The sequence below is a fragment of the Argentina silus genome (assembly GCF_951799395.1).
Source record: "Argentina silus genome assembly, chromosome: 3".
Lineage (NCBI taxonomy): Eukaryota > Metazoa > Chordata > Actinopteri > Argentiniformes > Argentinidae > Argentina > Argentina silus.
Genome location: NC_139657.1, coordinates 28,716,361 through 28,729,590, shown reverse-complemented (window position 1 = coordinate 28,729,590; position 13,230 = coordinate 28,716,361). Strand labels below are relative to the sequence as shown.

The 13,230-nt window shown below is 41.7% G+C and overlaps 1 protein-coding gene across 4 annotated transcripts in view; it reads left to right on the top strand.

The window, feature by feature from the left end:
* The window catches only part of cadps2 (Ca++-dependent secretion activator 2), a gene marked incomplete at its 3' end in the record, with an annotated part of 180,354 nt that overhangs the window by 68,804 nt on the left and 98,320 nt on the right, over positions 1 to 13,230 (top strand). For all 4 annotated transcript variants that reach the window (XM_083666058.1, XM_083666059.1, XM_083666061.1 and 1 more), the window contains exons 4-6: positions 11,394 to 11,474; positions 12,017 to 12,250; positions 12,687 to 12,808. In XM_083666058.1, coding sequence (XP_083522184.1) covers positions 11,394 to 11,474; positions 12,017 to 12,250; positions 12,687 to 12,808 — 437 coding nt within the window. The remainder of the gene's footprint in view (positions 1 to 11,393; positions 11,475 to 12,016; positions 12,251 to 12,686; positions 12,809 to 13,230) is intronic.

Genomic DNA, 13,230 nt, shown 5'->3' with positions numbered 1-13,230 from the left:
AATGGTGAAACCAATATGTACACTAATACCATCAAATACAAGTTCAGAATCTCTACTTTATCCTCATAGTATTTGTTTGATTTCAAAGTTTTGGAGTATAAAGCCAAAATAAAAAAAAAGTACTTACCTCTGGGGCAGTGGTACTCAGTCTACAACTCACAAGCCACATGTGGCTCTTTAAACTTAAAATATGGCTCTTCACAGGATTCCAATTATTAATCGTTAATTTATTAAAATGAGAGTGGAGATCTGCCTTTCTGTTGGAGGTGCTATTCATGACAATTTCTTACCATTCACTGGGCGGTTCTCCACACCCCACCCTCCACTCCTACCCCTTCCTCTCCTTTTCCCGCCTGTATTTGATGGTGACATTAGCTCGGACCACAGGACCCGTGGGACAGGAGTGAAATTTGGTTTTGGTTGAAGCACAGGCAGTGTGTGAGTGTTGGGTTTGGGTAAGCAACATTTTTCTATACAAGGATATCAGCATTTGTTTGCAAAATGCTCATAACCTTATGTTTGTAATAGCACAAATTATGTCTATATGAGATGAATGACAGGTTATAGGAGAGTTTCCCGAACTCTGGGTTGCGAACAGGTGGTTGGAAAAATCTTAAATAGCCTTCAGTTGGCCTACCAAACTGAACTTAAATGAATAAATCAATGAACATACAACATGCAACGTTGCATCAAGCAGCGATCTGCACCTGCTTTTTCAACATTATATCAAAAGGTCTGAAGTTTACCACCTTCAAGTTTACCACCATCACACGTACGCAGCAAGAGTAACTACAGTGGTGAAACGTGCTACATACATGTCATGATGATACAGGAGAGAGAAAGAGAGAGCGAGAGAAAGAACTATGGTGAAACAGGAGCAGAGGGAGAGAGAGAAGGATGGTGAAACAGAGGAGCAGAGAGAGAGAGAGAGAGAGAGAGGGATGATGAAACAGAGGGATGAGATTGCTCAGGTGGGCAGGTGGAGGAGTGCAGCTGCTCTGAGAGGGTAACGACCCCCAGCAAGAAGCGACAGCAGGCGTATGTGTGAGAGAGAGAGAGAGAGACATCCCCCCCCCCCCCCTTCCTCCCCCTCTCTCTAATGATCACATCCTGGCGTGCGTGAGCGATGGCCGCCCTTGTCGTCTCTCGTTAGTGCCTTGAAGCAGAGGTTGAGAGGAGGCAGACGAACAGGTGAGCCGCCAGGAAAGGCTAATAAAGGAGCACCCAGGCTGCGTCATCACCCTCTCTCTCCTCAGACAGCCTCTGGTAGTCAGCTTTCATGTTGCTATTGAGCTCTCCGTTTCTGTCTTTCTTTCCATTTCTCTTTATCTCTCTCCTCTCTTTTCTGCCTTTTCTTTTTTGTCTCTCTCTCTCTCTCTCTCTTTTTCTCTCTTATTTTATTAAGTTAAAAGTTAAGTCTTATTTAGTAGTGCAAGCTACCTGCTGACAACTCTCCATTTTGCGACTATTTTACATGTAAATAGTACTAAATGTCCATAATTAAATTAGTGAAAGTCCTTGACAAAATTCATCACCTGAAATATTTTGGTTTATAGTAGTTCACTAAAAAAAGTTCCAGAAGAGACTTGCACAGTCTTATTTTGGTTGTGGAAACAAGTTTAAAGATGGTGTGGACGATAGATTTGCTGGGTAGTTGAAAAGAACCCCTCACTTTGGGGCTGCAGGGTCCTGCCATTGACACTCAGCAATAATACCCCAAACGTATCCTCACCGTTCTCCTAAACCTGACACTAATATTGTTTCATCATTAGCCTGCTATCTTATTTTGGGTGTCGCTAAGAACATATTTTAACAAAGTTATTGTACACCGTCGGCAAACTGCCACCACGGATGCAGAAAATTACTTTTTTGACTCATCGTCTGTCAAACAGCAGAGAGATGCACCACCGCTAGCTGCCTAAACCAGCTAACAGTAAGGGTTTGCAGTAAACATGAGGTAAAGTTTATCAGTATCTGTAACTATCTATGTATATATACCTATCAACATGACATGGAAAGAAACATGCCTGCCGAGTGGATGGCTCTCTCAAGGTTGGCTTGTTGGGAAGGTACGGCGACTGTATGAATTTTACAGATTGACTGCAGCTTCCAGCTGATTTAGCCTCATTTGTCGTTGATTAGATATGGTAATGTCATTGTAGATAGTCAGTAGTCAGCCATCCAATAAAGCCACATGGTTTTACTGTGTAGGCTATAGCCTATGTGGAACTAGCCGGCAACTACAGAAGCCACTATATGCCGAAAGCATTTTGTTTCCTTAACGTGCAGCTAAATTGGCCTCAACGTCGATGTAGCATGTCAAAGTACATTTTCAATGATCCGATGTGTCATAATTAGGGGCATGCCATTTTTCATGTTGAATTTATGTGTAGAGACCAATGCCACTCTATCGACCCATAGCCTGTGTGGGAAATCTTTTCTGACTGCCCTAGACCATATTACATCAGATAATAGTGGTTTTATTAGATATAAAGCACAAAATTAACCAGTGTTTTCAATGCGTTTCAATCAGTTGGAGGGCAATCTGCCCCCCAGCTGACCAATCAAACGTTCGCAGAGCCTATTGTGATGCTCAATGATAACAACCTATACGACAGCAGAAGATGACTGTGACATCAGGCCACAGTTGCTGACAAATCCCTCACACCTTCCCCCATTATATTGTGATTCTCTGTCCATCACCAGTATTTGAAAAGATAGTTTGTTCTGTCTGTATAAATTACTGAACCTCATCATCCTTATCGCCTCACTTATTGCAGCAGAGATGTTCGTCATAGTTCTGTGATCTGTATACTTTGATTGGCTAGCCTACTATGTTGCCATGTTACGATGCAGTTGTCATAGAGAACATAAGTACTTACAAGTCCCTCTATTTTAGCTCACTCCTTAATATACCAATATCAACTTGCTGTGTGGTAGCCTAGATATCACACTGGTTAGGCTACTTCTAAAGCCCACACTTCCAAAATTTGAAAAGCATAAATGAACACAACCATTTTATTATTTTCGTCTAGTGGCTGGATACATTGTCAAGCTTTTGTTTGTTAATGGGAAACGATTTGAGCTTGTTGTAAGCAGAGCTCAAGCAAGCACACACAGGAGCTGTATGAAAATTGTGAAGCATACAGATCATGAATGTCACACATATCAAGAATTGTCAATGATATGACACCTATATGAAAGTTATTAATTTGTAGACAACTATGATACATGATATGACTGACAGGGACGAAAAACAACAGTAATATACTGACAGGCAACTACAAATGACTCGTTGGATATGGGCAGTAAAGCAGTGAAAATATAATTTGTTTATAGATTAACAGTTGTGAGTTTTATATATTACGCTATATACGACATAATAATATTAATAAAAGCATGTCAACATGACAGGTTACTTTCACAGTAGATGAGAATGGCTGATCTGCCACTGTAAAATCTCCCTCACTGTCCCTCATTCTAGCCCCACCTGCCTGCTCCCATTATCCCTTGATGCCCTTGTCAGATTATTATTGTCATTGCACATAGGATGTAAACTTTTTTAGATTGTTTCATAAAATCTCTCATTTCATACGTTCAAAGTGAACTCAGGGTGCCATAGCCTACTGCTGAAGTGCACGGAATCAACTGAGAAACATTATATCTCTGAGTTAATTAATATGCAATTTCGCAGACACACTACCACATATATTCCATGTCTGATGTAATTTTATGAAGTGTCAATGAAGACATGATTTGTTCTAAATTAAGGTGTATCCAAGGACATCATTTTGAATTTTTAAGACCAGACAATAATTTGTCCTTTACCAAATTGAAACAACATCTCATAAACTACTCTTCACCTAATTAATCTAGGCTGCCATTATTGTTAATTCAGAATGAAAAAATAAATAAACAAGATATGAGCTACTGTTTCACAACAAGCCCATCCATTAGATTTGCTCAATGATGGCCCCTGTTGGTTGTATTGCCGAGGTGAAACACCTAAAATAAAATGTTTGGAGAAGGCTAGTTTACTGCCGCGGTAACCCGATGATATCGTTGCACAAGCATGAACCTTTTAAACACTGACCTAATGCATCTTTCTATCTATCTATCATTCTAACCATCTTTAACCTTTTTTTCTTTTTTTCTGCAAGTTACAGTGACAGTGGGGCTCTCAGGATGTTGGACTAAATCAAGATTTTACCATGTTAAAAGATAGCAAGCCCACTAATAATAAGTATAAGCAAGAACAAGTTCACATGTGATCCCTACTCTCAGTACCTGTAACCCATTTCCTAGTCTGGAATCCCTATCTTGCCTCTCTCTCTTTCTATTTTTTTTCTTTTCACCTCTTTCCTCTCTTTCTATACCTTGTCACTCTCTTGCTCTCTCTCTCTCTCTCTCTCCCCCCCCCCCTCTCTCTCTCTCCTATCTCTCTCTCTTTCTGTGCCTCTTACAGACAGGAAGCTGCCCAGACAGACAGCGCAGGCCAAGGTAATCAAAACCTGAGTAATCTCCCAAGCCTCTCTTCATCAGAATCCTCCCCCCACCTCACCTACACTTCCTGGATTGGTATCCCTGGCTGAAGCTTTAATGGAATAACATTTGAAGACGGGACCTCGAGACCGCTACTGGAATAGAATTGTTAATGTGGATTGGCTCACTCGGTGGAGCCTGGGATGAATCCTTGACAGGCGGCATCACTACCTCAGATGTGTTGACTTCAAACCTGTCTTTTGACGAATAGCCTCATATGCCTCATTGTCATAGAAATGGCTGGCCAGATGAAATTAGAAATGCTGTGGAGAAAAAAAAAATCAAGTCATAGTAACACGGCAACAAGACTTAATGAAGCGTCTGTGTGTGTGTGCATGTTTGTGTGTGTTTGTTTGTATAGGGAATTGCCACATTTTCTATTTGCCATGAACATACCTTTACAGATCGATGTACAGTATGAGATGTTAAATTCTTCATTGCGGTTCTACTGAGATCATCAAAGTAGTCGACATCACACAATGAACTGATACAGTCATAACTACAAAGTAACACAATGAACTGATACAGTCATAACTACAAAGTAACACAAATGAAACTAATGTGTTAGTTAGTGGTCGTTAATGGTTGTGTATTTAGCCATCAGTGAATAAGTGCTTTGTAGCAATTTACCATCATCAAGACTTTCTGTGTTGAAGTGTATAGCAACGCCTCTGCTCAGGCTTTCAGTTGAGTTTGCTTGCAGTGCATAATGTCTGTTTCTTTTAAAGTAGACACCGTGAAGGAACAAGTATTTCGGGCAGCCCGTGCAGTTTGCTCAGATTGGAGCACTGATGGAAAACCCCAAACCAAAGAGACAAGTGGAACTCTTCACACTGATAACAAAATATAGAAAGACACTGGAGAGGGAGATAAGCCACTCAATTTAACTTAGTTTAAAGATGGTTACAACACAAGTTAGAATTCGGTCCTGCATTAAAATCAAATGTTCCAAAATCAAATCAAATATGTATGAACATTTGATTGACAGCAATTGTCATAAAGTCTGGGTTGTTGTTGTTAATAAACTTTTGTGATGATCTTAAAATATCCATGATGAACAACGATCTATGGGTGAGAGTTAGAGATCTTGCATTCTGCTCCAAAGAATTCCGAAACACTCACCACCTAGAATGACTACAAAATGTTTGATTGACTACAAAATGACTACAAAATGAAGCATCATAATGTATGCATTGTTGGTGAATAAAGTCACCGTTGGCACTCTAGAATGTTGACGATTTGGCCGACTTTATTCACCCTTGGCAGTAAATGAGAAGAGTAGAACAAACATATAAGGTGATAAATGTGCGATGGAGAGAGTGCTTTGTTTGTGAACAGATTCACGACAGGAAACATTTTGGCCTGTGAAACATAAAATTCCACAGCACCTGTGATTTGGAGAAAATTAGCCATTTTAACATTGTTGAAACCTCAAGCTCAAACTCAATGCTGCCTGTTGTATGTCGACTCACTGGTCATGAACTCAACAGCCAAGTGAGCTGAGCTTACAACACTGCAGTGAAAACTGGTATTCAATCAGCTTTCCTCCCATGGCTATTGTTATATTCCTGTAATTCACTTTCTGTCATCTTTTCCTGAACTACTTCTTGCCAGGCCCAACGGGCCAACGTCCCTATGAAGAATTTCTGTGTTGTCCCTGTTCCACTTCCAATATTATTTTGTCAACAGTGGGCCTAGTGTACAGTCATCCCCATCACTTTTGCCGGAGGCTAAACATGCTGTCCAAATGGCAATGAATTCTGTAAATCTTCCCTTTCTGTCTAGTCAGGATTGCCTGATGCCAGCAGCAATATGTAACTGGATTAGCAATAGACATTACAGAGATGCATGTACAGTGCCTTCCGTAAGTATTGGAAAGAGGAAGCATTTTGACTTCTTTTATCTCTATACTCCAACCGTTTGGATTTGAAATCAAACAATTGTTATGGGGTCAAAGTAGAGATTGTCAGCTTTAATTCAAAGTTTTTTTCAGATTGGGTTCACCATTTAGAAAGTACAACATCTTTTAAACATACTCCCCCAGTTAGTAGTGACAGTTGACCGGGGGGGGGGGGGGGGGTCAGTTGAGCAGTCTTATGGCCTGCCGGTAGAAACTGTTCAAGAACCTGTTGGCACGGGTCAGGATACACCGGTACCATTTGCCTGATGGTAATAGAGAGAACAGGGTGTGGCTGGGGTGGCTGCGGTCCCTGATGATCTTCCCGGCCTTCCTCTTGCACCTCTCAGAGTAGGTGTCCTGCATGGCTGGGAGCTCACAGCCTGTGATGAACTGGGCCATTTTCACCACTCTCTGTAGAACCTTACGGTCGAGGGTGGTGATACTGCCGTACCAGGCGGTGATACAGCCGGTCAGGATACTCTCTTTGGTGCACCTGTAGAAGTTTGTGAGGATTTGGGGGTCCATACTGAATTTCCTAAGCCGTCTGAGGAAAAACAGGCGCTGATGCGCCATCTTGATCACTGCATGGGTGTGGTGTGACGATGTTAGATCCTTAGTGATGTGGACACCACGGAATTTGAAGCTGTTGACTCTCTCCACTGCAGCCACTCCGATGTAGACGGGGGTGTAGAATTTGGAGGTATTTGCTTGTTTCTGTACACTTCAGAATACATGCTGCTTCTGTCACATTGTTACTGCAGCAGTAACATCATTAATTAAGACAAGTTAGCCAGTTCTTGTGGCTATACATGCACCCCCTCCACCATGTTTCACAGATGAGGCGGTACTGTATGCTTGGGCAGGTCCTTTTTTGTCCAAATTTTCCTCTTGCAATCATTCTGTTTCATGATAATATTTGTCTTATCTAACCACAAGACCTTTTTCCATACCTCTGCAGGCTTTTTAGGTACTTTTGAGCAAACTGTAACCTGGTTTGCACCTTGCAGTGAAGCCTCTGTAGTTTGGCTGGTGACGTATTTTGCGGATGGTAGTCTCTGACACATTCACACCTACCTCCTGGAGAGTGTTTCTGATCAGTGGGAACAATTGTTTTGGGGTTTTTCTTCATTATGCTGAGCATTCTTTGGTCATCCACTGTAGAAGTCTTCCTGATCAAGATCAAGATCAAGATCAAGATTTCTTTATTTGTCACGTGCATACAAGTATACAGTGAAATGCAAAAGTGACAGTGCCACAGAGTAGTGCAACAACACAATAAGTTTTAAAATACAATAAAATAAAAATAGAAGTACTAAAAAATATACAGTATGGACAGTATAAACAGTATAAACAATATGAACAGTATAACCAGTAAGCATATAAGTAAGCAATATAAATAGCAGATGGATGATTATGTGTGTGCATATGTGTTAGAATGACAGTGCATGTGTGAGTGACTTGAGGGGGGCACTGGTGGGGTCATCGTTGACGATTCTGATGGCTTGGGGGAAGAAACTCAGTCTTAGCCTCTCTGTTTTTGCTGCATGACAGCGGAGGCGTTTTCCTGACCGCAGCGGCTGGAACAGTCCATGTTTCGGGTGGTGAGGGTCCTTCATAATCCTGTAGGCTCTGGTCCTACACCTCCTGGTGTACAGGACATGGAGAGGGGGAGTTGGAGCTCCCATGGTCTTTTCTGCCAGGCGTACCACCCTTTGCAGAGCTCGCCTGTCCTGGGCCGTGCTGTTACCGTACCAGACGGTGATGTTGCCAGCCAGGATGCTCTCCACAGCTCCAGAGTAGAAGGACCTTCCTTGGCCTACCAGTCCGTTTGCGAGTCTATGGTTTTGGCTATGTTTCTGATTTACTTTTCTAATATTTCAGCCTTATAATGGCTTCCTTGACTTTCATTGACATCTCTTTGGTCCTCATTTTGACTGACACCAATAGCAGACTCCAAAGGCAAATACAAAGCCTAGAATCAATACTAGACATTGAAAACACGGTCAAGCCAATTGTTCAATGCTTTAGGTGCCCTGAAATAGGGGGACTATGTATCAAAAGGGCTGTAATTTTGAAATAGTAAAACCAATCTGAAAAAATAAAACATTGAATTTAAGTTGAAAACCTCTACTTTAACCTCATAGTACTGTAACTGTTTGATTTCAAATCCAAACTGGAGTATAGAGCTAAAAGAAGACCAAATCCTTCCTCTTTCCAATACCTATGGAGGGCACTGTACAGTATATCACTGAGGTTAGAATGGTAATTTTTGGTGTGTCTTCTTACATTGTTAATGAGGTTATAGGGCGCGTGCGTGCATGCGTTCTCCAGAAGCAGTAGAGAGTGGGTGGATATTCTTGACAATAAAACGTGTTATCTGCTGTCTTCTTGGGTCTGTGACCGGCTGTTTGGAAAACTCATTGATGGTCGTCTGCTACTGTTCAGCACATTGCCTCTCTTCAATGCTGTCAGCTCTAGCAATAGCGGTTATCATTAGCGGATGTTTCTTGTTAAGGTGGCTATGTGTCGATGATGCACTCTTATGGTACTTCAAAGTAGCCTTGCACAACTTGCACTTAACAGTTGAATTAGGCCATTTTTTTGTCAAATATTTCCAGACTGGTAAAAACAGTTGGGCCTGGGGTTTAGCCACACTGGATGCTGCCTCCTAACTGCATTTCTTCTGCAGTTTTTTTGATGCAGCTACCATACTGCACTGTGCTTAAACCACGTATTCTGCGACTACTCGACAACTGCTCACAGCACCAACTAGTGGTTATGTTAGTCAACTAGTTGTCTATTCTATTAAACCCGTACACTGCACATGACGTACAGGTATATGAAGTATTGTGGCACTCGCATTTCCTGAATGGAATGCAAATATGCACTGCCTAATTTACTTCTTAGCCATAGATTATTAATAAAAGGTGTTGATTATCTGTCTCATGAGTCTAATTACCTGTCAGTGATATAGATACATTTTCAACAAATGGCTAATGATAATGAGCCCTCAGAGTGGTAGTTTGTCAAAATTATACTGTTAAAGTTATTTTAAAGATGAGAAGTAGGCTAATAAAATCACAAAGCCTGTGTCAGTCTACAACTAGTCTTTAGTCTATAACTACTGTAATTAATGGTATGTGCACAAGTCAGTGCTGCCTCACAGGCTACAGGTTACCTTGTGGTCAAATAAGTCTCTTATGCAGCAAGTGTGGCTGGGTAACAGCCAACAAAACACCCCAACGAAAGGTATGCTAGCATGCCTCTCCACAGCCTTTTCTGCTTTAAAGAGTACCAAGGGGGACCCAGCTATACAGAATCCATATTAAGATGTCCTAAGCCATCAAACCACATGCCCTCAGTCCTCATCCTAAATGGCTATGGTCCAAACAACCTCATGCAGTCAGTAAACAGAACAGCTATGTTAACCATCTAAATCTCTTCTAAATGACCTGCCCAGCTAAGAGCTTAATTGGAGGAAACTGACATCTTTGTTGCGCCCACATATTGCTACAACCAGGGTCCGGATTCAGACTTTGGGTGGTCAAGCTTTGCCCATATTGCACTGGCACTGGGCCAAGAGTTGTGTGTCATTCCTGTAGATTTACACATTTTTCAGCAGTTGCATCCTTTTATGCTACAGTATGAAATTGTTGCAGGGTCTACAGACTATGGATGGCAGACTTATTGGATGGAAACAGCACTGAGGCGTAGACACGTATGTGTGTTTTGTTTATCTAATTGCTAGTGAAGTTAGGCAGGCGTCACCAGCTACAGTTAAAATTCATAGGTGTTCTGTGTTATGGCAAGTTGGTTCAGTGAGAATGATGACTAGGTTTTTTTCTGATGTGCCAAATACATCTGACATTATTGTTGTTGATGATAGCCAAAGAGAGGTGACCATATTAAAAGTAGGCTGCTCACTCATTACATGGAGGAATCCTTTTCTACAAAACTGTCACCACACTTATTAGTGGCTTTGGCTTCAGGTGTCAACTGGTAATACTGATATTTAGCAGCCTTGGACATGGACATTGGTGCATTATCTCACAGTTTGTAAATTGCAGACCTCCCCAAGCTGGGTGGCGAAGACGGTGCTACCTGTATCCATGGCTGTCTTCATGACTGTTATATTTTGGGTTAGGTGTGTATGTGTATATGTGTATATGTGTATATGTGTATATGTGTATATGTGTATATGTGTATGTGTGTGTGTGTGTGTGTGTGTGTGTGTGTGTGCGCGCGTCCGTGCATGCAGTAAGTAAGGGTTGGGGTGTCCAAACCAAAGACAACTTCAGCTCTGCATGACTTGCGCATCTGCTAAATGTCAAAAATGTAAATGTAATGCGTGTGTGTTAGTTGGGAGCGAGTGTATGAAATCCTGGCCAGTAAATTCTCATGTTCTGCACATTGATGCCCTGTTTAGAGAAATGCAATGAATGTGCTTTTGGGAACCTGCCTTTGATATCCTTTTGTTTTTTTCAACAATATTTTCATCATACACATAAGTTAAATAACATCGTAGATCACATGGAAAATACCCTAAAAATATACAGTTTTCGCATTTTTATCTCTCACTTTACATGTAAACACTTTATATGTCTTCTGCTGTTTATTGGATGATAGAAGTTCTAGTTCCTAGTTCCTCTACTGTTGACAGGAAGATTGAAGCTCTCCACTGTGTTATGTTCTCTTCATTGGTTGAATTATGCTCTTCTCTTAGTCCTCAGCTCTTGATTGGATGAGAGATGCTCCCTTTTCGGCCAATCAATCTTGATTAATCTATGCCCTCCTCTCAGCTTTTAATTGGTTGATTGATTCTGTGTATCATCTTCTCTTGATTGGTTGATTATCGCTTTACTCCTAGTCCTCATCTGGATTGGTGCTCTCGTCTTGGTCCTCAGTTTTTGATTGGATGATTGAAGCTCTCCTTCCTGATCTCTTGTTACAGCTGGACAACGTGGATGAGCAGGCAGCACAGATCCGTCGGGAGCTGGATGGAAGGCTACAGCTGGCCGAGAGGGTTGCCATGGTAAGAGTCCCACAGCCAGTCACAAAGGTTCTACCTAGAACAAAGAAGGCTTTTTGGCCCGTCCATGTAGGTAGGAGAACCCTTTGAAGAACAGAGCAATTTTTTGGTGTCATGTAGAATTGTACATTGAACCCAAATGTTCTACATGGCACCAAAATTGGATCTTCAAAGGGTTCTCCTACAGGGACAACAAATAACCCCTTTTTTTCCAAGAGAATGGTCCTCAATCTAAGACAGCTGAATCAGTCTGTACCAGTGGTTATCATCCATTGTCCTGGAGAGGGTATTCAGGCTTTTGTTTCAGGCCAGCAATAGCACACCTGACTTCGCGAATCAACTGCTCATCAAGGTCTTGATTAGTTTAATCATTGATCTAGAGTATGTAATGAATATCTTGAGTCTACAACTGCTACAGAACAATATTCAGGGCTGCTGAAAGCAGAACTTTAGAAATGAAAGCCAGTAATAGTAATGGTACAATGGAACACTGAGATGTCCCTCTTTTTTACTTAATCCCATTGTAATTAAACCATGCCTCAAAGGAGCGGCGGTACCCCAAGTTTGTGTCCAACGACATGGAGGCCATGTACATCGAGGAGCTGCGCTCCTCCGTCAACCTGCTCATGGCCAACCTGGAGAGCCTGCCGGTGTCTAAAGGCGGGCCCGACTTCAAACAGAAGCTCAAACGCTCGTCCATGAACAACTCCTTCCTGGACATGGGTGATGAGGGAGACATCCTCTCCAAGTCTGACGTGGTCCTCTCCTTCACCCTAGAGGTGTGTGTGTGGTGTGTGCATGCATATTATGAAGTTGTATCTTTTTCTGCTTTTTCCAGAACAACTGTCTGCATGTATGTCTTATTCTGAAAAAAAAATATATCTATTCAAAATATATATATATATATATATATCTGTTCAAAATGATTTTAACTTTGATGAAAGGAAGAAAAAATGGTGTGCTGTGGCGTGCCACAATAAAATAATGTTTGCCTGATTAAACTTACTAGGTATGCATATGTGGTTAGACTGTAACCTTTCCCTATATGATAGTCTCTCGTCTGTGGCTGCAGGTTGGAATTATGTGATAGTCATTCCGGCACAATTGAGTGACTCTGCACCTGATCCTGTCCTCTCTATTTGAATCTGCAGATAGCTTGTGTGTGTGTGTCTGTCTGTGAGGGTCTGACCTTGTCCTCTCCATTGCTATTTGCAGATAGTGATTGTGGAAGTGCAAGGGCTAAAGTCGGTGGCCCCTAACAGGATTGTGTACTGCACCATGGAGGTGGAGGGGGGAGAGAAGCTGCAGACAGACCAGGCCGAAGCCTCCAGACCACAGTGAGTCAATACAGAGGTTGTGGGTTCAATTCCTGCAAAGGCCACATGATGTTCCAACTGTGTTCACTGTCATTGGCTCTGTTTGAGAGCGTCTGCTAAATGACTGCAACGCTTTGAAATTAAATGTTACAAGACCAGGGCTCGTTAACCTGAGGGAATAGTGAATATTCAGAGGATATGCAATATCACTTTATTGCACTGGTAATACTTTACAATAAGGTTACATTGAATACATGAGTACAGTAATTAACATGAATCAGTCGTGTGTTACTGAAGTCTTTGGGTCTGAACTGTCTCAGGAGAGATACGAGGTATGTGACAGCCTTTTTGAAGAGCTGTGTACACACAGCTAGTTTGTACTTAACATGGGAAATGCAGTGTTTACACATGGAGTATGGCCTCTTTATGTGTAAATTGGATTA